The following is a 25,197-nucleotide window of genomic DNA, read 5'->3' on the forward strand; positions in this document are numbered from 1 at the left end:
CTGAGGACAGAGATTAAACCTTCCTGGAACAGATGGCATTCAAAAGGAAGTGATATAGTAGTAATGGGGGATTTCAACTATCCTGATATTTGTTGGATGTCAAACTCAGCCAAGAGCATAAGGTCGAACAGATTCCTCACTGGCCTTGCAGACAACTTCATTGTCCAGAAAGTGGGAGAAGCAACAAGAGGATCAGCCATTTTAGATCTGATCCTAACCAATAGTGATGACCTGTTTAGCGTGGTAGAAGTGGCAGGATCATTAGGTGGAAGTGACCATGCTATTCTGGAGTTTATTATACAGCGGAAAGGAGCAACCAAGCATACTAAAACTCAAATTCTAGACTTTAAGAAAGCCGACTTCAGAAAACTTAGGGAAACGCTGGGTGAGATCCCATGGACAGCAATACTAAATACTAAAACAGAAGGGAGTTCATGATGAGACGGAAACATGGAAGGTGCCTAAAGAAGCCAGAGTGACTATCTAAAGATCTTTTAACTGAGCTAAGATTCAAAAGGGATATGTATAAGGTCTCGTACACCCCAGGTAGTGTGGATATATGAGGTCTCGTACACCCCAGGTAGTGTGGCTGCTGACCTTGAGCCAGACATCTTGGAGAGTGAAGTCAAATGGGCCTTAGAAAGCACTGCTAATAACAAGGCCAGTGGAAGTGATGATATTCCAGCTGAACTATTTAAAATTTTAAAAGATGATGCTGTTAAGGTGCTACACCCAATATGCCAGCAAGTTTGGAAAACTCAGCAATGGCCAGAGGATTGGAGAAGATCAGTCTACATCCCAATCCCAAAGAAGGGCAGTGCCAAAGAATGCTCCAACTACCGCACAATTGCGCTCATTTCACACGCTAGCAAGGTTATGCTTAAAATTCTACAAGGCAGGCTTAGGCAGTATGTGGACCGAGAACTCCCAGAAGTGCAAGCTGGATTTCGAAAGGGCAGAGGAACCAGAGACCAAATAGCAAACATGCGCTGGATTATGGAGAAAGCTAGAGAGTTCCAGAAAAACGTCTACTTCTGCTTCATTGACTATGCAAAAGCCTTTGACTGTGTCAACCACAGCAAACTATGGAAAGTTCTTAAAGAAATGGGAGTGCCTGATCACCTCATCTGTCTCCTGAGAAATCTCTATGTGGGACAAGAAGCTACAGTTAGAACTGGATATGGAACAACTGATTGGTTCAAAATTGGGAAAGGAGTACGACAAGGTTGTATATTGTCTCCCTGCTTATTTAACTTATATGCAGAATTCATCATGCGAAAGGCTGGACTAGATGAATCCCAAGCAGGAATTAAGATTGCCGGAAGAAATATCAACAACCTCAGATATGCAGATGACACAACCTTGATGGCAGAAAGCGAGGAGGAATTAAATAACCTTTTAATGAGGGTGAAAGAGGAGAGCGCAAAATATGGTCTGAAGCTCAACATCAAAAAAACCAAGATCATGGCCACTGGTCCCATCACCTCCTGGCAAATAGAAGAGGAAGAAATGGAAGCAGTGAGAGATTTTACTTTCTTGGGCTCCTTGATCACTGCAGATGGTGACAGCAGTCACGAAATTAAAAGACGCCTGCTTATTGGGAGAAAAGCAATGACAAACCTAGACAGCATCTTAAAAAGCAGAGACATCACCTTGCCTACAAAGGTCCGTATAGTTAAAGCTATGGTTTTCCCAGTAGTGATGTATGGAAGTGAGAGCTGGACCATAAAGAAGGCTGATCGCCAAAGAATTGATGCTTTTGAATTATGGTGCTGGAGGAGACTCTTGAGAGTCCCATGGACTGCTAGAAGATCAAACCTATCCATTCTTAAGGAAATCAGCCCTGAGTGCTCCCTGGAAGGACAGATCGTGAAGCTGAGGCTCCAATACTTTGGCCACCTCATGAGAAGAGAATAATCCTTGGAAAAGACCCTGATGTTGGGAAAGATTGAGGGCACTAGGAGAAGGGGACAACAGAGGACGAGATGGTTGGACAGTGTTCTCGAAGCTATGAACATGAGTTTGACCAAACTGTGGGAGGCAGTGGAAGACAGGAGTGCCTGGCGTGCTATGGTCCATGGGGTCACGAAGAGTCAGACACGACTAAACAACAACAACAACATGTATAAAAAAATGGAAAAGGGGGGGAAACCACCAGAGAGGAATTCAAACAAATAGCCAGCATATGTAGAGACAAAGTCAGAAAAGCTAAAGCACAGAATTAACTCAGGCTTGCTAGAGAGGTTGAAAGCAACAAAAAGGGCTTTTATGGGTATGTCCGTAGCAAAAGGAAGAACAAGGAAACAGTGGTATCACTTAGAAGAGAAGATGGTGAAATGCGAACAGGGGACAGAGAAAGGGCAGAACTCCTTTGTTTCTTCCACAGCCAAACTAAGTGAAAAAAGTTAAACAGACTGAGGAGAAAATTGTTGTGTATTGAGTCAAATGATTTTATATCTGTATTATTATTGTCTGTATTTGCATTAGGATAAAGTAACTGCCTTTTGGTTCCAGAGGGTACAGCTACTATTGGTTCATTTAAGCTGCTGTATTTGGATCCTCTGTCTTATTGGTTTCCTCCAAAAGGCAGCACTGTGATTGCTTGATATTGTTCCCTCCAAAATGTATCCCTTCCTAGCTAGTCCCCTGTCCCTATAAATGTAGCTTTCCTCTCCTCAGTCTTCAGTCTTGTTCACTTTAATAAAGAGCTGTTACTAGAGAACTGTCTCCAGCATGTTATGTCAAGAGAGCTGAAATCACAAACCCCACGTCACAACAACTGGCGACGAAGGTGGGATCCGGAATGCTGAGGAGCGGTTAAACACAGCCCTGCCTCAGAGTCCGGATTGCAGCTTAGAACAAGACTCACTGGCCAGCTGAGAAGACGACCCTGCCCGCTAGGACAATGGAGAGTCCAAGGGTATTGGAGCCCTTCCAGCCATCAGAGCCCCACACCTGGGAAGACTACGTCGAACGCTTCGAGTTCTTCGCAGTGGCTCAAGGGATCACCGATGCCAGCAAAAGAAGGGCCACATTCCTGAGCTACTGTGGGCCCGAGACCTTCAAGCTGGCCAAGGCATTACTTGCTCCAGCGAAGCTGAGTGAGACATCTCTCAAAGATATTCTTGCCTGCCTAACAAGCCACTTGGCGCCTACTGAGACCAAGATGGCCCGGCGGATGGAGTTCCATAAGAGGCAGCAGCGTGCTGGGGAGTCTGTATCCACATTTCTGGCTGAGCTCCGGAAGCTCGCTCAGCATTGCGGCTTCCAAAATCTGGAAGAGACTCTCCTGGATCGGTTTATTGGTGGTCTGAGCAGCAAGAAAGCCAGAAGACGCATCGTGGCTAAAGAAGAGGTTACCCTTGCTTCAGCCTTGAAGGAGGCCACCGCCACGGAGAATTATGAAAGAGAGGAGCTTGATGCCAGTCGCAAGGCCACTAAGCCACAGATAGAAGTTGCGCATGCCATGGACGAGCTAGAGGCTACTCCGAGCCAGAGCCCAGTCCGTGGGGTCGAGTTGGTGCGTCAGGCCTGCACAGTGCACAAAGATCGCCGAGGCAGTTGCCCAGGTTGTGGCGGAAACCATGAGCGGAAGAGTTGTCGTTTCAGGGATGCTATGTGCCGGACGTACGGAAAGACGGGTCACATCGCCAGGGTCTGTAGATCGGCGGCGTCGGGAGCAACAGGAGCACCTAGACTGGAGCATCGCAGACCGCCCACAGCAACTCGTTTTCTAAAGGACTGCCACTATGTAACGGAGATCAACGGGAGGGCAAGGTGAAGATTGAGGGTCAGCAGTGCGACATGGAGGTGGACTCCGGATCTGCATTCACCATCGTGTCGGACCAGACCGCGAAGACATTCTTCCTCAGGGGTAAGTTGCCCCCTCTGGAGCCCTTCCCGGCAACCTTGCAGTCGTACTCAGCAGGCCGCATCCATGTTATGGGAATGTGTGCCGTGAGAGTACAGTTCCGGGACAAACAGGCTGTACTCAAACTGGTGATTGCGAAGGGCAGTCGCCCCAGTCTCCTGGGCACTGACTGGTTCCCCGCCCTGGGACTGAGTATCTCAGGGCTTAATTCAATCCAAACCTGCCCTGAGATGAGCGAGGCATTATGCAAGGAATTTGCTGGTCTCTTTAATGGAAAACTGGGTTGTTACAAAGGGCCCCCAGTTGACTTCGAGTTGGACCCCGGGGTGGCCCCAATCCGACTCAAACCAAGGCGAGTGCCATTTGCACTGCAACCCAAGATCGAGGCAGAGCTGGATAAATTGGTCAAGCAGGGAGTTCTCTCACCCGTGGACTCTGCTAAGTGGGAGACTCCAATCGTCACGCCCCTTAAAGCAAATGGGGAAGTCAGGATATGTGCAGATTACAAATGTACTATCAATAAGGCACTCAGGGGAAACTCATACCCCATTCCAGTCGTATCACATCTGTTGGCTAAACTGGCTGGGGGCAAGGTGTTCGCCAAAATTGACCTGGCACAAGCTTACCAACAGCTGCCAGTAACCCCACAATCAGCGGAAGCACAGACTATTGTCACACATAAAGGGGCGTTCAGAGTTAACAGATTACAGTTCGGAGTTTGTGTGGCCCCAGGGATTTTTCAAGGGCTCATGGAACGCCTGTTAAGAGGTCTGCCGGGGGTCTTGCCATTTTTTGATGACGTTTTGATTGCTGGAAAAGACCCACAGGAACTGGTTGCGCGTGTCCGTGCAGTGTTGCTCAAGTTCAAGGAGGTGGGGTTGCAACTGAAAAAAGAAAAATGCAGTTTTGGGGTGCCAACTGTGGATTTCTTGGGGTTTAAAATTGATGCATCAGGCATCCACCCCACAGATGCTAAGATTAAGGCCATCATCGAGGCACCACGACCACAGAACAAGACGGAGTTGCAGTCATTCCTGGGACTTATTAACTTTTATCATTCGTTCTTACCCCAGAAAGCTTCGGTAGCTGAACCATTACATAGACTATTGCAGAAAAAGAATGTGTGGCGATGGGGGCGGGAGCAGCAGAAGGCTTTTGACTCCTTGCGAGGAATGCTGAGTAGCAGGAGCGTCCTTGCTCATTATGATGAGTCAAAGCCGCTGGTCCTGGCATGTGATGCCTCTCAATACGGTCTGGGGGCTGTGCTGAGTCATAGGGAACCGGATGGGTCGGAAAAGCCCATCTCTTTCTATTCCCGTACGTTGTCGCCCACAGAGCGCAACTATGCTCAAATTGATAAAGAGGCACTGGCTATTGTGTCCGGAATCAAAAGGTTCTATGATTATTTGTACGGTCGCCATTTCTCCATTGAAACGGACCACAAACCACTGTTAGGGTTGTTCAACCCAAACAAACAAACGCCACAAATTCTCTCCCCCAGAATGTTGCGTTGGTCAATATTCCTGAATGGGTTCCAGTACACCTTGACCCATGTGCCGGGGAAACAGTTGTGCCATGCTGATGCGCTGAGTCGATTGCCCCTTCCTGGCGGGAGCAATGAGGATCCTGCTCCGGCGGAGCACATTATGATGCTAGAAACACTTCCGGGGGCTCCTGTAACAGCTACGGATATAGCTGAGAAAACTAGGAAAGATGCTGTTCTCTCCCGTGTGCTCACTTGGGTGGGGAGGGGGTGGCCAGGTGGTCCGCATGAAGAAAAATTCAGGCCTTATGCAACAAGGCAGCACGAATTGTCCATGCATAAGGGTTGTCTCCTATGGGGAGATAGGGTGATCATCCCAGCACCACTGAGAAACAGGGTTCTTGAGACGCTTCACATGGGACACCCGGGAATGGTCAGAATGAAGTCGCTAGCCCGATGTTATGTGTGGTGGCCTGGAATGGACCAGAACATAGAACAATGGGTACGAACATGCAAGGCATGCCAAGAGGTGCGGCCAGAAGTGGCCAGAGCACCAGTCCACTGGTGGGAGCAGTCCAGGACTCCCTGGAGCCGGCTGCACATAGATTTTGCTGGGCCATTCCAAGGGAAGGTCTTTTTGGTTATCGTTGATGCATATTCCAAATGGTTAGAAGTGGCGATGGTCCCTAGCATGGCATCAGCTGCCGTAATCAAGGTGTTGAGGCAGCTGTTTGCTACCCACGGGTTACCTGAGACCATTGTATCAGATAATGGGGCAGCTTTTGTATCCCAAGAATTCAGGGCATTCTTGGCTGATAACTTTATAAGAGGGGTCACATCCGCGCCCTTTCACCCATCCTCCAATGGGCAGGCTGAGCGCATGGTAAGAACAGCCAAAGAATCCATTGCGCGCTTAATGGAGGGTAACTGGTCGGCTCGCATTGCGCGAATGTTATTTTTGCAGCATGCGACACCGTGTACTGCGACGGGCAAGTCGCCAGCCGAGCTGCTCTTAGGTAGAAGACTGGTAACGGTGCTGGATTATGTCCACCCAGATAAAATGCCAAACCGTAATTCAAGAGCAACCCCCCAGGCTGAGACTGACACAACAAGGTATCTCGCCCCTGAAGATCTGGTCTGGGTGAGGAACTATTCACGAGGTCCGCGGTGGGTGGCCGGTGTGATCACCCGGGCTAGTGGACCTGTGTCCTATTATGTGACCTTGGAAAATGGGCAAGTTTGGAAGAGACATATAGATCAGCTGAGGCGCCGGGCGCTCAGCAGGGAGGAGTCAGATAATTCATCCCTGGCTAATGACGCACAGCTGCGAGACCAGAGTGAAGATGGCCCAGAGGTGCAGTCACCAGGGGCTTCAGCAAATGAACCAGGGTCTGCTAGTCCTCAGGATGACGAGGTACAGGTCGGGGACCCTGAGATGTCTGGGACTCCATCTGTTCCTGATGAAACCCCTATAGCAGCCCCTCCACCACAGGTAACACCCAATCCAGAACCTGCAACACCTGTTGTCAGGAGATCAGGTAGAAGTTGTAGGACCCCACAGTACCTGAGGGATTACGTCTGCTGTGCTCACTAGGGGGGGAGGGGTGTTGTGTATTGAGTCAAATGATTTTATATCTGTATTATTATTGTCTGTATTTGCATTAGGATAAAGTAACTGCCTTTTGGTTCCAGAGGGTACAGCTACTATTGGTTCATTTAAGCTGCTGTATTTGGATCCTCTGTCTTATTGGTTTCCTCCAAAAGGCAGCACTGTGATTGCTTGATATTGTTCCCTCCAAAATGTATCCCTTCCTAGCTAGTCCCCTGTCCCTATAAATGTAGCTTTCCTCTCCTCAGTCTTCAGTCTTGTTCACTTTAATAAAGAGCTGTTACTAGAGAACTGTCTCCAGCATGTTATGTCAAGAGAGCTGAAATCACAAACCCCACGTCACAACAAAAATAACAGTAGTATAATAACAGTGATGATAATACAGTGGTACCTCGGATTACAAGCGCTTCAGGTTACAGACTCCGCTAACCCAGAAATAGTACCTCGGGTTAAGAACAGAAATTGTGCTCCGGCAGTCCGGCAGCAGCAGGAGGCCCCATTAACTAAAGTGGTTCTTCAGGTTAAGAACAGTTTCAGGTTAAGAACGGACCTCCGGAACGAATTAAGTTCTTAACCAGAGGTACCACTATATTGACATGAATAAAATGCTTAACTCTAAGTTTTTGTTCATTTGTTTGCAGCTTCCCAAGAAAATTCAAGGATATTCTCTAACTGTGTCTTTAAGTACCCCAAACCTTGCCCCTTACAGGGTATCCCTTCTATAGATGTTGCTACAGACCCAATGATGAAAAACACTGAGCCCAATTCCTTGTGACCACAATACTATTTTTTTACCTGCAACAACAGACACCAGAGTTTTCAAAGTGGCCACAGCAATCTCTTTCCAAAGGACATAGACTGACGGGGGTGGGGGGCTAACAGCCTAACAAAGGGAGGAAAGTTGAATTGCAGGGACATTCTCTCTCCTTTTTACCTCAATACTCTGTGCCCTAGACATAGCTGCCAAGTTATCCCTTTTTTACAGGGATTTTCCCTTATGCTGAATAGGCTTCCTTGCAAGAAAAGGGAAAACTTGGCAGCTATGGCCCTAGAATTGAAAAGATATGTCAAATCAGCAAGAATTTACCTCAATATATGCAACTGATACCGTATATAATTATTATGTTTTATGTTGTGTGATATTATGCAGAAACATTGAACTATGTCTGACAGTATATGTTATTTCCACAAAGGGGGGATGATGACGCAATTTTTGTGTGTAATTGTTTTTATGTTTAATGTATAGTGTCTTAATGTATACTGTATTATTGATTACACCCCAATGGAGGATTCTCACGCATTTAATTATTTCTAATAGATCAATATTTAGATTAGATCAATATATGACCACATTTCCTTGTCTCACCTGGCACTCTGCGAACCTTCCCTACCCATTTTAACATGTGTTAAAACTTGTTTTACCAAGCTTCAGGATCCATGAAAACACCAGATACATGAAGGAATAATCCCTTATAGAGTTTATATATATATATATATATATATATATATATATATATATATATATATACATATATATATATATAAACAGATTGGTTTGTAAAGTTGATAACCATGGGCTCAGTTCTGATTGGGCATGTATCCCAGGTGCAATGAACTTTCTCTGGTCCCCTTAGAACAACTGAGCAACTTTCCTAGAGTGCAAGACCAATGCCAATAATAATAATAATAATAATAATAATAATAATAATAATGCAATCCCATAGGAAGCCAAAGGCAAAGACATCTCTCTCACGACATGTCCAAACATATGCCAGGGGCAAGGCGACATAGTCAAAATGAAAGTCCTAAGGGAATTCGCCAGGAGTTGTTGCTGTGGGTATGTTGAAGGTGTGAGACCAGAGATCTAACTTTAACACCTGAGAACACACAAAAAGGCAGAAACAAAACAAACAGCATTTTCAGTCATTGGTGGACCTTCCTGCTAAATGCATAGACCACTATTGAGAAAATGTTTCTTCCAAAGTGCTAGAATGCCACAAGTAATTTAGTAACAAAATGAAACATGTGGTATTTTTATGTGATATTCTATGTCCAGCCATGTGCACTGCTACACTTGCAAATAGCCTTAAGGGGCCTGAAATGCAAGACTTCAGATTTACACAAAGATTTCTAACATACCATGTTAATATTTTGTGGGGCAATGGTTTTTTTATATAAAAATATAGCCCCAAAGGGGGGAATTGTAATAAGAATGTTAAGGTCTTCGATACAGTATAATAAATGTTCATGAATGTAACAAACAAGTACGTGTATAAATATATAAAACACATGTCTGGAGCAGGACAGGAAGACAGTCCTGAAACCATTTTGACTCCCAAACTGACCAAATTTATATCTGCAAGGAGGGAGGGGTGAGGGAACCTTCCCATTGTCTCAGGAATTAAGTGATTACCATCTCAAAGGAATGGCCAGACTACCAGAAAAGGCAGTCAGATAAGGCATTTGATTATCAGATAACCTGGCAGACAGGAAAAGCAACAACATTCAATTTTATGTTGTAGACTAAGGGCAGGCACACCTTTGTTCTGGGTCCTCCTCCTCTCTCCTGCATGTGAGGGGAGCACCCTGTTGCAACAGCTTTAGTAAAGATCAGGCTTACTAGCTGCTTTGCTTCTCAATATTCTCTGGTTGGCCTTTGTTATTTTCTCCTACCAATGGAGAACCTACAAAGGACTTTATAAGGGCTCTTGTGTACCCCATAAGGAATAAGGGCAGATTTTGTTTGCAACATTGGTTTTCCTGATTTCCCTCAATATAGCTTTAAAAATGTCAAATTTATTTGGAATTTTGCAAAAGAAAAAACAACAACTCAAATTTTCTGTCCAGATTCTCACTTTTTGAAATATGGCAGCCTTACTAATGATACCCCTCCCAATTTCCCAAACTGGTGCTAACAGCTCTGACAAAGGGACCAGACTAGGTGTTATCAGAAGGAAATGAGACCAAGGAAGAACAAATAAAGATGCTGAGGGAACCTTCCTGACAAAAGGAACCTTCCTGACAAAAGGTTATGTAGATATTTTAATTAGCTTGTGAGAAGTGAGTACTTGAACCATACATGATTGACAGGGACATATCTGGATCTCAGACTTCTGCCTGACACCATACCTTTTCTGTGACATACCTATGATGTTTTGATGATGCATGTTTTATTGGAAATATGTTGTTTAGTCGTTTAGTTGTGTCCAACTCTTTGTGACCCCTTGGACTACAGCACGCCAGGAAATATAGGGAAATATAGGAAACTTTTAAAAACTGATGTTATTGGCTTCTTGCTGTTTCGTCTAGTTGTAAGAATAAAGTGATCAGGCCTGCTGGCCCCGGTTTCGCTTCTGTCTCTTGGCTGAAGTCTTTTGCTTGTGACCTCTGATCTGGACCTGGATTCCCTCTAACAGAAATAAGGCACAGCAAAGACTGTGCTGTATTTAGGACATATGGTTTATTCACACACACACACACACACACACACAACTGCAATGGAGTTTACAGCATTGACACCCCACAATATTATTGCTTTTCCCATAATTGCAGCATAGGGTTCAATCAGAAATCAAACATGCTCCAAAACGTGGCTGTGACCCTATCTCCAGCTTGCTGATTTATACAGACTGCAACATTTCTGGAAAAAACTAATCCTAAACTATCTGAAACTCATTCATTTTGCCTTCTAACTACAGTGGTACCTCGCAAGATGAACGCCTCAGGCAACAGAAAAATCGCAAGACGAAAACGTTTTGCGATTTTTGTGAAGACTCGCAAAACGAAGTGGTCTATGGCTGTGCTTTGCAAGACGAAGTAGCCTCGCCACCCTGCGCTCCAGAGGAGGCTGTGGTTTGGATTCCGACGGCGACAGGAAGTGAAGCCACCGCCACCGTCTGGCCCTCCGTCTGGCCCGGGTGGGCAGTGCAGCCAGCAGCAGGCCTTGTCCGCGTCTCCCCACTGCCGTGTGTCTGCTTTGAGACGGGAAGTGAAGCCGCCGCCGCCGCCGGCTGGCCCTCCATCTGGCCTGGTTGGGCAGTGCAGCCGGCAGCAGGCCTCGTCCATGCCTCCCCACTGCCGTGTGCCTGCTTCGCTACAGGAAGTGAAGCTGCCACTGCCTGGCCCTCCATCCGGCCCGGGTGGACAGCGTGGCGGGTGAGTCGGCACCTTTTTTTGCGTTTTTGGCCCATAGAAACACATTAATAAAATTTCAATGCATTCCTGTGGGAAACCGTGCTTCGCAAGATGAAATTTTCGCGTAATGAAATGACTCGTGGAATGAATTAATTTCTTCTTGAGAGGTACCACTGTAACTCTGTGCTGAAGGAGGGGCCTCTCTCTCTGGCATTCCTAATGGCTCATCTTTTTCCCTTTGTTCTCCTTAATGGCCTATCCTAGGCAGTCTCCAGGAATGCAGGTACCTTAACACTGTGGTCTAAACAGACATGTCCAACTGGTCGATCACGATTGACCAGTAGAGCATGGGATTGATCTTGGTCGATCATGGGATTAAATTAAAACTGCAAGTGGAAACAGGATAGATCTGCTTGGCTTTTGTTTTGCTTAAACTTGCAGTGGTGTACAAACTTTTTTCAAAGAGGGCCAGATTTGATGAACTGAAGGGTCATGAGAGCCAACCATTTTTAGGATTGAAGTTGATGAGGTTTTTTAATGATTTTATCCCAAAGTTGTTGAGCTTTTTTAAGGGTTGAAGTTGTTGTTGTTGTTGTTGGTTTTTTAAAAGGATTTTACCCTAGGAAATAAACTGCCACAGGGACCGGATTTTCCAGCTTTTGATTCTGTGCAAATGCACTAATGATTAAGGATTCTCTTGCTTGTTTACATTTGCCAGTCTAAATAGAGTGTATCGCAATATGGTCCGATGCGCATAAAAATAAATTGGAAAACTTATACTGTATTAAGTAACAAAAAAGTAACAAGTATCAAAACCTTATGACAACCACACACACACACACACACACCCCAACGCATAAGCACACCAAGGATCTCCGCCCCTGAACAACCTCGATGTCAACTCTACTCCTTTCATGCCTCTGAGACTCTCCCCGCCCCCGTTCTCGCGCAGCCGCTCAGCGCAGAGGCGGCTTCGCTCTTCCTTTCCTCCCTCCCCGCGAGAGGCCCAGGTTACATCCGGGAACCCTGGGAAGTGGGCGGGGCAGCCCTGACCGCTCTCCGCCGCCGAGCAGCCGAGGCGTCGCGGGCGTTGGAGCTGCTCGTCGACCGCTCGAGGGGCCGCAAGCAGGAGCCGGAGCTGCCGGTGGCCCGGCGAGGGGCCCGCGTTTCCCGACACCCCGACATGGCGGTGAGCTTATGCCACTCCTTCTCGGGGGCCGCCGTGAACGGGCGATGGGGAGGCCGATCTGGGCGGAAGGAGGCCGGCAGGGCGGTGAGAGGCTCCGTCGTTTCGCCAGTCAAGATGGCGCCCGCTCGCCGCGGGTTCGGGAGGGGCCTGGGCGGGGGGGGGGCTGCCGAGCCCGCCTCCTCGGAGCCCCTCCGCCTTTGTGCCCTGTAGGCAGGAAGCCTTGCGGCCAGGGTTTTTATTCCAATAGAAACGTCCCTGAGTTAGGCATCTCGGTTTCAACGTCCCTTGGTTTTTTTGGTCTTTATGGCGCGAGGGAGGGGGGCGGTTATTGGTTTGCGGGTGTTTTCCCTCATTATTATGTATTTTCCGTTTTTAGCTTGCATTTCCATGTTGTGAACCTCCCCCGTTATCTGTGGTAAAGGGTAGTACAGTATACAAATCTATATTCACACATGTTTCTAAGACAGGCATCCCCAAACTGCGGCCCTCCAGATGTTTTGAGACTACAACTCCCATGATCCCTAGCTAACAGGACCAGTGGTCGGGGAAGATGGGAATTGTAGTCCAAAACATCTGGAGGGCCGAAGTTTGGGGATGCCTGTTCTAAGAGGTTTCCTCTCCTCTCCACACTCCTGTTGACCGTTTTAGATAGCAAGGTAGTGGCATCGTCTCCCCCCCCCCAAAAAAGGGTCTATATGAGTGGTACAGTATTTGAAATTAGGCCCCTTTATAAGTATGGCTGTTCTTTGACAGCTCGGTTCCATGTGTTTTTGCACAGAAAGGCCTACTATGTTCAGTTGGTCTCATTTCCAGGTAAATGCATGAAGGTTCTCATGGTTCATGCTCACCTATATATAATGTTTTTTATTAGACACTTTGTAAATAAGGAAAGCAGGGGAGAGCTAGTTAAATTAACAATGCTAAGTTAAATACAGAGTCTGAGGAAAGGGATTATTTTGAGGGTGATGATATATGAGGCTTTGGAGAGAGCCCTAACATGAGTTGGGGTGGGAGAAGGAAATGTGCCATTATGTGGTAGCTTGAAAAATTGTGCAACTTAAACCTCGTCAGAACTGACAGAATTGGATCCCTAATAACATTACTGAGTTCAATGGAACTCACTCCAGCTTTGTAAGGAAGCCCACAGAAGTTAGTACAGGGGGTTGGGGAGGACTTAAACTGGTGGGGATGGTGGAGAAGTTGTCCCCACCCCTGCTGCTGATCTCTGTTGGACCTGGAGTGAGGGTCTTGTTGCTTGTGTTTCCTGCAAAAGGGGCAGAGTGCTCTGTCACTCACTGACCTACATGGAATTCCATGTGCTTGCCAATATGTGGCTTTGTGTAATCTATGTCTTATCAGGCTAGTGCTTAAGCACAAGGCTGGACTCATTCCTCAATTAAGTATTTAAGGATGGGATCATACACAGCAGGGGTTCTTAACCTGAGATCCATGGATGCACTTTGAGGGTCCTGTGAACCAGGCACCTCAATATGATTTGTTCCCACTGTAATAAGATAAATTGTATGCAAAACTTTGTGAATGTTTATGGGTAGGGTGTCCATAGCTTTCATTAGAATCTCCCAAAAGGATTGTAACCACATATATTTAATATAGGATTACGTGGCAGCATGTCCCATCAGATACATACACTGGGACTTGCTTCTGAGTAAGCATTTATAGGGTCTAGCTTCCTTGAACTAACTTCCAGCAGTGCACTCTTCCAATGGGCACTCTAACCACTACACCACAGTGGCTCTCACTGGGGTGAACCTTTTTTCTTTCAGTTTGTAAAGTCACAGCTTCTGTGATAGGTGGAGCTGCCGGTAAGGGACATTGTCTCACTCTGTCCATTCATGCCCACGTAACGTGATTATTTTAAAAATTCTAATGTTTTTATTTCTGTAGAGGAAAGCATTCCCCTGTAAATGGTACAGGAGCACTCATGCAAACATTTAAAAAAGTAGGGTGATGCTCCACCATTTCAAAATCATTGGTTTCTTTGAAGGTTTGCCCCCACCTCCAATTACCATTGCAGCTGTAGTGTGTTATACATGCCTAAACTTAAATCCCATTGTGCTCTCTATACAGCCTGTTTTGCTATGGCTGGTTACAACCTTCTAAATACCACAAATTGCAAAAAGAACGAAATAAATTTTCTACAATTATAAAAATAAAAGGTGCTGTTGCATTGGGGGTGGGGGTGGCGACTAGCCGCCTTTTTTTGCGCCCATAACCCAGGTTCCTGGAGCCATGGGGTGGATAGCTTTTCTATCCTAGTTTCTAACACTGCCACCCTTCATCCGTAGATCTCAGGGCAGTTCACAGCATAAAAATACAAAGCACTATATATTGGATTTAAATGTGCTTAAAATAATACCTATTTGGAAAATGCATGTTGTAGGTAAGTTGCTGTTATGCATTAAAACAGGCCTCAAACTGGGCTGCATTGACTTCTGTTGTTGGGAGTAAAGGCCACAGTTGCTGTGCCTGGTAGTGATAAACAGATAGAAAATGTAATAGGCCAAGGACTGATGTGTCATTCTCTTTGAAAATTTACTAATCAAAACATCTAAATTCACCTGAGGTACAGAAAAGAATCAATTCAAAGAAGGAACTACCGTATGGGTCACTTCATCAGTATCTGTTGACATAGATGTCACTGAGGAGGAGCATCCTTTTTGGATTGGATACAGAAAATCCATCTCACTCTTCTGCAGTAGAAAACGTTGTAGTGCTTGAATTTGGTTATTTTAACACCCTATCTAGTGGCTGTGGACTTGATTTCCTACTAGTGGAGTATATAGCTTGGACAACTCATAGAATCATAGAGTTGGAAGAGACCACAAGGGCCATCCAGTCCAACCCCCTGCCAAGCAGGAAACACCATCAAAGCATTCTTGACTTATGCCTGTCAAGCCTCTGCTTAAAGACCTCCAAAGAAGGAGACTCCACCACACTCCTTGGTAGCAAATTCCACTGCCGAACAGCTCTTACTGTCATTAACTCAACATTAACTCAACATTAACTAGTTTCTGGATGTTTGTGATGACTTAAAAATAGTGGTCTAGAATGCTTTAGGCAGTTAAGTTACTTCGCAATAGAATGGTGGCGAACTATGTAATAATAACAATATTTCATTTCATCATAGGCTAGTGATACAGAGCAAGAGGCAATAGCCCCAGAGAAATCATCTCCTGATAGAGAAAAGAAAAAAGATGCATCTAATTCTCCTAGAACTTCAAAACATCATTTTTCAAGGTCACGTTCACGATCAAGAGAGCGAAAACGAAAGTCAGGTATGGAAGCCTCTAGCAGTCTAGCTGTTAAGAGTTTTCACTATAAAAACTTGCTGGTGCATAAACTTGTGATTTAGTGGTAGTGTGTAGTTAGGCTGCTAACCTAAGCATGTTTATGTAGAGGTGAAATTGAATTCAATTGAAATTATTGCGACTTCCAAGTAAACAATAAATTTTAGATTTATGTGCATGTCCTTTTGAGTTCTATGTTTCAACCTCTTAAAAATATGAAATTTCTCAACACACGTAAGCTTCAGCATCATGTTAAGGGTTGGGGGTTGGAGTAGGTGAGGAGCAGAAAGGTAACATAGATGTGAAAATGCTATTTCAAACGTAAACCATTGAAATAGTTTAAGTAGTGGGTATGACTGGGAATGGCATGTCTATAAAGAATGAAAATCCTTTTTCAAGCACCTTTACTTGACAATAAATGTTTTATTCCTTAGATAATGACGGGAAAAAGTACAGAAGTCGGAGCAGAAGCAAAGAGGTAATTAATACTTTGTAGTGCTTAGGTAATTGTACAAGATGTATTTAAAAGTACATCATAGCATGTGTAAATCTTAGTATATAAATGTCTTAATGGTAAGTACAAAAAATGATAATTCAGAAAAATGTGCTTGGAGAGAGAAGCATGACTGAAGCCATCATTATGACAAAAAGGTAACAGTTGACAAAAGTTCATTGACAGATTAACTGTGGAAACAGCCACAATAAACATTTCTTTGGAGAAATAGGATTGGTATATTTGATTCTCACAGAGCTTCCATTGACCAGAGTTCTACTCAAGAATTTGCAAAGCTGTTCTCCCTGCCCCCAATCTTATCCACTTAGTTCTTCAGTTTTCCTTAATATTTTAAGTTTTCCTGACAGTGCATTTGCCAGGGTTTGTAAGAGTAAATCAAAGGCCAGGGCACTGAGCTGAGGCAGTAGTAGTGATAACATTGTTAGGTAAGGCAGTTGCCTCCAGTGGTGAAGTAATATCAGTGGAGGAGCCCTAGCAGTAGCCAGAAGGTGAGCCAACTTCTGATGGGATAGTGTTAGGCTAGAGAGAGATGGGGCCAGTTCTAATGTGGGGCCAGGGACCTTTTCCCCTTTACCCAATGGAAGCTCTGTTTTAAAAAGAAATTAGAGTATTTGTGAAATTGACTATATTGTTTAGATCACATGATAACATTTCTATAATAAATCATACTCAGCGTGCTAATGCGCGAAGAGACTGAACTGAAGACGCTCCAGACTCAGATAGCAAAATTATAAGCCTACTTCATGATAAGGTAACTATTAGTCATTCAAACTCATATTTCCCTTTAAAAAGCAACTTAAATCGGTTATGGGATATAATGGTGGTTTTAAATACAAAGTGTATATTTAGAAGACTGCTCCATTATGTTAAAGTAAGAAAATCTTTCACTCAAACTTAAAAAATTGTGTGTAGAAGGAGGATTACATGTTAAAAGTTTGTTTTAAAAGGCTGGTTTCTTTGTGCACAACTTGTACACCTTAGCTTTTAAATTCAATGGGGAATAACTGGTGGTGTTATTTGATACTGCTGTGGATGTCTTAAAATCTGTAACATTTCAATAGTTGTTGAATTAATGCACTGACTTTTATGGTTCTAGTGAGACAATTGACAGGAAGAAGGGCAGAAGGGTACGGGCATTGCACCTGTGTGGATGCATGCCCACCACAGGAAGCTCACAGATTGCCTCTACCTTGTGGAGGGTTCATTCCATGTTTGCGGGCTGGCTTGCCCATTTCGTGTATATAATAAGTGGACACTCTGCACTATTTATTTTACAACAAAATTCTAATGATTTTTCTTCAGTGGTTGTACAAGTGACTGAAAAAGTAGCCCAAATGGATCTAATTGATGTTAGGAACTATTTGAAACAAAAATTCACCACCTACTATGTCTAAGATGAAAAAGTATTAAAATCTCTTTGCACAGCCAACTCTCTTTGGCAGTTAGTTGATGGGCAGTATTGTCTTTAATGTGCAGTATTGGTATTTCAATGGGGTTAGTTGCACCTGGAAGAAGCAAAGTATTATTTGAAGCACCTAGGTTTTCCTTTACTTCTACCTGTGGGTTTGAGTTTGGGGATTTAAAAAATAATAAAGACTCACATGGTCTTTAGAGTAGAAATCTCTCCATACAATTAACTTACAAAGAAAGAAAGTTACTGAGATAATTAGAAATTTGGGTAAACTGGCCTTATATGCTAAGAGAATTTCTTCAAAGAAAATAGCACACAGATTGCTGCAGATTCAAAACATGACAGTTGGTCTTATTGGACCTCTATAGTGTAAGACTTTAGGGTGGAGATACTTACAGTGCATGTACTTCCAAGCTATCTTATTTGCTGATGAGCTTGTACATAAAACATTTAGACAGTTCTCATGTGTATGCTTATCCCATCTACCTTTTGAGCATAGGGGTGGAAAAACATGGTCACTATGCATAAAGTAATCAAACACTAGAGAGGATGCTGTTCTAGCTAATGCTGTGAAACTGGTAATGGTGTGTTGCTTTAACAACATGGTACAAAAATGTTTGAAAAGTGTGGGATGGGAAATGGGAGGAGGAATGATAGTGAGCATCTGCAACATTGTGTAGCTGATGGTGTTAAAAGCCATCACAGTTGTCTGGGCCACACTCCTAAGGTTACTAATGTTGCATCACAACATATCATTCTTTATCTGCTGATGCCCATACTAACTCTCTTTGTTGCACTATTTTCCTGAAAGAACCAACTTCTTCTTAAAACAGGCAAGAAGACATGGGTCCAAAGAGAAGTCCTCGAAGAAACACAAATTTGAAGACCATAATGACAAAGAACACTCTTCTGATAAAGGAAGAGAAAGCCTGAGCACTTCAGAAAATGGTGAGGAACGACATAAGCGCAAGGAGAGGAAATCCTCAAGGGGACGAAGTCATTCAAGATCTAGGTCTCGTGAAAGGTATACTTAACAGTTTCTACTTTGGAAATGCTTCAGTGTTCTTTATGCTGTTGTTATGTTTGCGTTTTGGTAGACATGCCCAGCTACACCTTCATCCTTTGTTCCAGCATACCTGGTACAACATCACAGATGTGCCAGATCATTATTTTGCATGGGTTGGTGTAACTGTTCATAACCTTCACCTACTAGATTTTGAGGATCAAGTGGCCAGTGTTTCAGCTGTTTTTTCTTCGCAGATTTAGGATTTGTTTACTGTAACCCTTTTGCCAAACCTTTAGGTTATGCCACTAATTTGTTTTACAGAATGAAAATACTCAGTAGTGTTCAGGCCACTGACTTCATTTGAAGTGAAGTTACACTATTTGTAGATGAGCCCAAAACTGTCTGACACCTTTTTGTGACCTCTCAGTAGAAGATAATCCGTAGGTTTCCTTTGCATCTTGTTGCTTTTAAATGTGAATAATAAAGCTAGGAAATGTTACCAGAAGTTTGGAATGTGTTTGCAGGCGTCACCGTAGTAGAAGCCGTGATAGAAAAAAGTCACGATCTCGAAGCCGAGATAAAAAGCGGCGTGTAAGATCACGTTCTAGATCAAAATCTAGACACAGGCATCGGAGCAGGAGCAAAAGCAGAACTAGGAGCAGAAGCAGGTATGTTAAGTGCTTTCTTTTACAGTTAATTTATGGTCAAACAGTCAAAGAATTACATGATAAAATACCTTTACCTGCAGAGAAAGAAAGAAGAGACCTGAAAAGCCCAGACGATTCAGCAGAAGTCACAGCCGAACTCCTAGTCCACCTCCTTTTAGGGGTCGAAACACAGCAATGGATGCACAGGAAGCATTAGCTAGAAGGTACTAGGATTTTTTTGGCCTTAAGTTTATAGACGCCAATAACTTGCTCTGTTTACCTTTTACTGAATTAGAGTAGAAGCACAGCATGCAAACTTTGAGGGGGGACCATTGTCATTCTCTACACATCCCTGCACCAAATTTTAAGTTAGATTAAAATGTGGAGAGCTATTTTAGCCACTGATACCTAGATGAAGTCAAAAGAATAGTGTACTCACAACATTTTTGCTTGATGTATTGGCACTTTCATCAATACACAACTGAAAAGTACCTTTGCTATAGTGAAAGCTAGAAACGTACAACACAGAACGACTCCTTTATGTTCTTTGAGTTGGAGGGTTCTATGTATGCCCTTCAGGAACAACATAACAATTGTTAGTATAAAAAACAAAGGGGAAAAGAGATCAATGTGGGGGGAAATAATAACTTTTGATAAATTGATTTATTCTGCATATTTTCTAGATTGGAAAGAGCAAAAAAATTGCAAGAACAGAGAGAGAAAGAACTGGTTGAAAAACAGAAGCAACAAGAAATGGCTGCTGGTAATTCTGTTTTTATGAACTGCTAGAACATAATGAATAATAATAGTAATAATACATTTTTATTTATACCCCGCCCTTCCCGGTTTAGAAACGGGCTCAGGGCGGCTAACAACAAATATAAAACATTGATTAAAAATGACTTTAAAAAACAGCTTACAAACAGCATAAAATACAACATCAATGTAGCATCGCCAGGGCTAGCATCGCCAAGTTAGACTTGCTAAGGCCAGCAAGGAGACCAGGGAAGAGTTTTAATGTGGGGACCCAGATGGGTTTCTTCATAAAAAAGGAAAGGGAAAAAGGAATGGGGGATCAGGCTAAATTGAAGGCCAGGCGGAATAACTCTGTCTTACAGGCCCTGCAGAAGGAGATCACGTCCCACAGGGCCCTAGTCTCATGGGACCAGGTACTTTTCCACTACAAAATAGTAGTGGAAATATTTATAACTTTTCTCTTTTTTTGACAGTCCCTAAAAATAGTTGCATCACCAGACAAATGGTTAGAGAACTACCGTAGCAAAAGCTGTCTAAGATCTTTCAATTGGCTAGCTTGTACTTATTGCCCATTAATATAAAACTTTTTACTTAGTCCATGTATCTGAGATTTTAAAAAAATCTGGAAGCTGCTTCTTGTGTAACATGTTCATGTTCATTTTAGCGGCTGCTGCTACCGGCACTTCTGTCATCAATGTTGCAGCTCTTCTGGCCTCTGGAACACAAGTCACTCCTCAGATAGCTATGGCAGCTCAAATGGCAGCCCTGCAAGCAAAGGCCCTGGCAGAGACAGGAATAGCTGTTCCAAGCTATTATAATCCAGCAGCAGTAAATCCCATGAAGTTTGCTGAACAGGAAAAGAAGCGGAAAATGCTGTGGCAAGGCAAAAAAGAAGGGGTATTTTTCTTTGTCTAATTATTCCACTTTGTGTCTTGGGAATTGTTGACAAGGATAGAACTTGTAATATTCCTGCATTGCAGGAGGTTGGACTAGATGACCCATGGGGCCCTTCCAATTCTGTGATTCTGTGATACAATGGGCACAAGTCAGCAAGAGGGGCCTCTTAGTAGCACACAGAACATTTAGCCATCTAATGGTCATACTTGGAAGTGTAACCATTGTTTTATTTTTTAAAAGTCTGGTTTGTTCAGAATTCTAATGAGCATCTGCCATCATAATCTCAAGTGTCTTACGGTCTACAGAGCCAGTAGAACTTGTCCTAAGGGTGCTGGGATTAAAAATATTTGCTTAATGTTCACTAAACCCGCAGTCCTGCAACATTCTTATTTACATTATTGAAAGGTTTTAGGCTTGCAGCCAGATAGTTTGTTTCTAGTTCCAGTTCCAAAGGAAATGTGTTAAAACAAGAGTGTGTGAGAAATACTTTAGGACCTGTTGCATGTTAGTATATTTAAACAGTTCCCCCCCATTGTATCAACAGATCTATAAATCAAAATGAGTTGCAAATTTACCTATGTGTTATATATGTATGTAATAAATCACTTTGTGTTTTTATAGGATAAATCACAGTCTGCAGAAATCTGGGAGAAACTGAACTTTGGAAACAAGGACCAAAATGTCAAATTTAGAAAATTAATGGGTATTAAGGTATGTGAAATGTAGAGAAACTCATAACCTAAACTGCTTTCAAGTAAGAGCTCAGGTTAAATGACTCTGTAGAAGCGGTTCAAATCAGCATATATAGCAAGACAAGATGCCATTCACCGCAGATTCTGGCTCAGAAGTAGGTGGTCAGTTTAATACATTGCCAGTTCAGTAGGCCTCCAGTATAATCAGGGGAGGTATATGAGCCCACAAAACCTAACTTCAAATTAGAAATTTAATTAAGTAATAATTAAGAGTGAGCCAACAATAAATCACACAGATTATGTGCTAGTAAATGTAATGCACTTATATGAACGCAAGTGGAGTTAACTCTTTATTAGAAGAAACAGGAACCGCTCAGGAGTAAGGTAAAGGTAAAGGTACCCCTGACCATTAGGTCCAGTCGTGACCGACTCTGGGGTTGCGCGCTCATCTCGCATTATTGGCCGAGGGAGCCGGCTTATAGCTTCCAGGTCATGTGGCCAGCATGACAAAGCCATTTCTGGCGAACCAGAGCAGCACATGGAAACGCCGTTTACCTTCCCGCTGTAGCGGTTCCTATTTATCTACTTGCATTTTGACGTGCTTTCGAACTGCTAGGTTGGCAGGAGCTGGGACCGAGCAACGGGAGCTCACCCCGTCACAGGGATTCGAACCGCTGACCTTCTGATCAGCAAGCCCTAGGCTCAGTGGTTTAACCACAGCGCCACCTGGGTCCCTTTGGTACTCAGGAGTACAAAACCCATTAAGCACAGGAACTCTTCTTTGGAAGTCTTCCCCATGAGACATTTGTGGGGAATGAAGGTCCTCTCCTTCCCACAGCTGGTTAAGTCTCCTCCTCTCCCAGATATTTCCCAAGCAATCTGAGATGGTGGCAGTGTGCTGGCCTTTATTCCTCCCACTTCATGTCTCTCCTGGTGCTGGGAGACCAGGGGGATGGGAGCTTGTCGCAGCAGGAGGGGGAGATCCCCCCAATACTTTTTCAATAGTGACTCAGAGATGAGTCTGCTGCTTCTGATTCTGGACTTCCCTCTGCCACAGATTCTCTTCTCACTAAGCCGTGTTACCTCTTCAGCTTCCGACACTTCCTCCTAGTCTTCTCCCTCTGACCATCATCCCACCACCACTTCCCAGGTTCAGAATCTCTTCCCTTGGGGGTTCCCCAGCTGGTGCCTCACACTATTCCTCTGCATCCACCCAGTCCATGACAAGTACTAGATAAGCTGTAATATTCCAAAGAAAAGCAAAAATGTGTTGGGTTGACCCAAGGGAATCTTTGAATGTTAAATTCTTGGCAAGTTTTTTTTTTGTTGCAAAATGCTTCTATAAACCTTCACCAAAATGAATTAATGAAGGTTACATAAGCTATATATCGGGCATCCCCAAACTGCGGCCCTCCAGATGTTTTGGCCTACAACTCCCATCATCTCTAGCTAACAGGACTAGTGGTCGGGGAAGATGGGAATTGTAGTCCAAAACATCTGGAGGGCCGAAGTTTGGGGGTGCTTGTTATATATCCTTGAAACTGATAACCTATTTCCCCAGGCTTTTGCATTCTGCATTTACTTGTTCTGGAAATTCCAGCTGCAGAAAAGATGCTTTAATGAATGAACTGCCAGAATAATAGATGACTAGTTTAGAGGACATATCTGTTAACATATTTTAATAAAAATAATAATACATTATTTCAATTCTAGAGTGAAGAGGAAGCTGGTGCTAGTAGTTCGGTGGATGAAGAAAGTTACAAGACTCTAAAACAGCAGGAAGAAGTATTTAGAAATCTAGATGCACAATATGAAATGGCAAGGTCACAGACACACACCCAAAGAGGGATGGGATTGGGATTCACATCTTCGATGCGAGGAATGGATGCTGTTTGAAAGAACGTGATCTTAAAGCCTGAGACTTTGTCAAAGATTATTGTTCAGATACTGGGTCCTTGTTCACCAAAGGCCAGCATTCTAGCTTGCATGGGGTGTTGCATTGACTTTAATTTATTGACATTACAATTTTTGTAAATATCAGATCAGTGATAACTGGTGTTCCATGTTGTAATCAGGTTATACTCACTTCCATTATACTTGACAGAGCAGTAGGAGGACATTTTTAGTTCTGTGTTTCAGAACAGAACAGGTGAGGATAAACTCATACATGGATATTTTGTGTCCACTGTCTTGTGTACTTTTGTACTTTAACCTTGTACAGTTATTTTCAACTCTTGAAACATAAAACACATTGTGTAGGTGTTACTCTAGCAGACTGGGCCAGTGGGTGCATAATGCAGTGCAAAAACCTGGTTAATAAAAATGTTTTTTCTCAAATAGTACTGTTTTAAGTTCAGTGGATGAATTGCTCAGAGCTTAATTTTATACAATTCATTATAACTTTATGTCTAGAAAGAAGCTTACTCCAACATAACTAGAGCAGAGCAAAATCGAGTTTTCATGAGTTCCTGCATTATGCTACTGAAAGCCCTTGCTCAGGCTCCTCTAGACAGAGTTCGTACTGGACTCACTCTAGTCTTCTTCCAACCTGCCCAAACAAATGGAGGTACAGTAAACCATACCATATCCAACAAGATGAATTTTACAATGTCCCATGCCTGCTTATTCTAGCAGTAGGTTTTTATAAAAGCTTTTGGCAAAGTAAAACTATCACCATCAACATTTGCAATGTGACCTGTATGAAAAACATGTTTTTCATAATATGCTATGTGGGGGCTTTGTCTTCTAGTTAAGCTGTGTAATGTAATTAAAAAAGTTGCATAGCAACAGAGTATGTTGCGCTGCACCTTTTGAACTGTAACTTTTGTTGCATGTTAAGATTCTAATGCCCATGTAATGTGGCATGTCTCCTCAGTTTTAATGAATAAAATGTTTATTATTAAATAAGATTAGGATAGCTGTTAAAGAAGAGAACTGAAACTACCACTAGAAGTGTTGTAAGATCAATAGGTAATCTCTTTGCAGAATCAGTTGTCAATAATTCTTGTTCAGTTATTGAGCCCTTATTCACCCAAAGCTAGCATTCTAGTTTGCATAGGTGGTCTGGAACAGTAGCAGAATTTTCATACTGTCTGCCCCAGATTGACTTCTCATGCTGTTTTTCTCAAGTGGTACTCTTTCGATAGTTCCAAGGGCTTCATATGCTATAGAGTTACAAGAGCCAGTTTGATTAAAATTGAAATCAAAGCCCACAGACGTCTGTGGAATTTATTCAAAGGGAAATAACTGAAAGAGGTAGGGAGTGCTTGGATTGCTTCAGTGGACTACTGTATGCTTTTCTGTACCCAGAAATATAGATGTATTGATTCATTTGAATGGAAAGTGGCTTACAAACTTAATAATAGCATACAGTGGTACATAGAATCATAGAGTTGGAAGGGCCATCCAGTCCAACCCCCTGCCAAGCAGGAAACACCATCAAAGCATTCCTGACAGATGGCTGTCAAGCCTCTGCTTAAAGACCTCCAAAGAAGGAGACTCCACCACACTTCTTGGCAGCAAATTCCACTGCCGAACAGCTCTTACTGTCAGGAAGTTCTTCCTAATGTTTAGGTGGAATCTTCTTTCTTGTAGCTTAAATCCATTGCTCTGTGCCCACTTCTCTGGAGCAGCAGAAAACAACCTTTCTCCCTCCTCTATATGACATCTTTTTATATATT

The 25,197-nt window shown here is 43.4% G+C and overlaps 1 protein-coding gene across 3 annotated transcripts; it reads left to right on the top strand.

The window, feature by feature from the left end:
- Positions 1 to 12,161: 12,161 nt before the first annotated feature.
- Positions 12,162 to 24,424, top strand: RSRC2 (arginine and serine rich coiled-coil 2). 3 transcript variants are annotated; one of them, XM_088659346.1, is made up of 11 exons: positions 12,162 to 12,286; positions 15,435 to 15,582; positions 16,029 to 16,072; positions 16,782 to 16,859; positions 18,331 to 18,543; positions 19,050 to 19,193; positions 19,274 to 19,396; positions 19,856 to 19,935; positions 20,593 to 20,825; positions 21,447 to 21,536; positions 23,231 to 24,424. In XM_088659346.1, exons 4-11 carry the CDS (start codon positions 16,852 to 16,854, stop codon positions 23,411 to 23,413), a joined length of 1,074 nt encoding a protein of 357 aa, XP_088515472.1. In that variant the 5' UTR covers positions 12,162 to 12,286; positions 15,435 to 15,582; positions 16,029 to 16,072; positions 16,782 to 16,851; the 3' UTR covers positions 23,414 to 24,424. The 3 variants fall into 3 exon arrangements, with proteins under 3 accessions (XP_088515472.1, XP_034954591.1, XP_034954590.1); XM_035098700.3 differs by lacking the exon at positions 16,782 to 16,859; XM_035098699.3 differs by lacking the exon at positions 16,782 to 16,859 and having other exon boundaries at positions 18,353 to 18,543.
- Positions 24,425 to 25,197: the final 773 nt, after the last annotated feature.

This window comes from Zootoca vivipara, chromosome 16, assembly GCF_965207765.1.
Source record: "Zootoca vivipara chromosome 16, rZooViv2.hap1.1, whole genome shotgun sequence".
In the NCBI taxonomy this organism is placed as follows: Eukaryota; Metazoa; Chordata; class Lepidosauria; order Squamata; family Lacertidae; genus Zootoca; species Zootoca vivipara.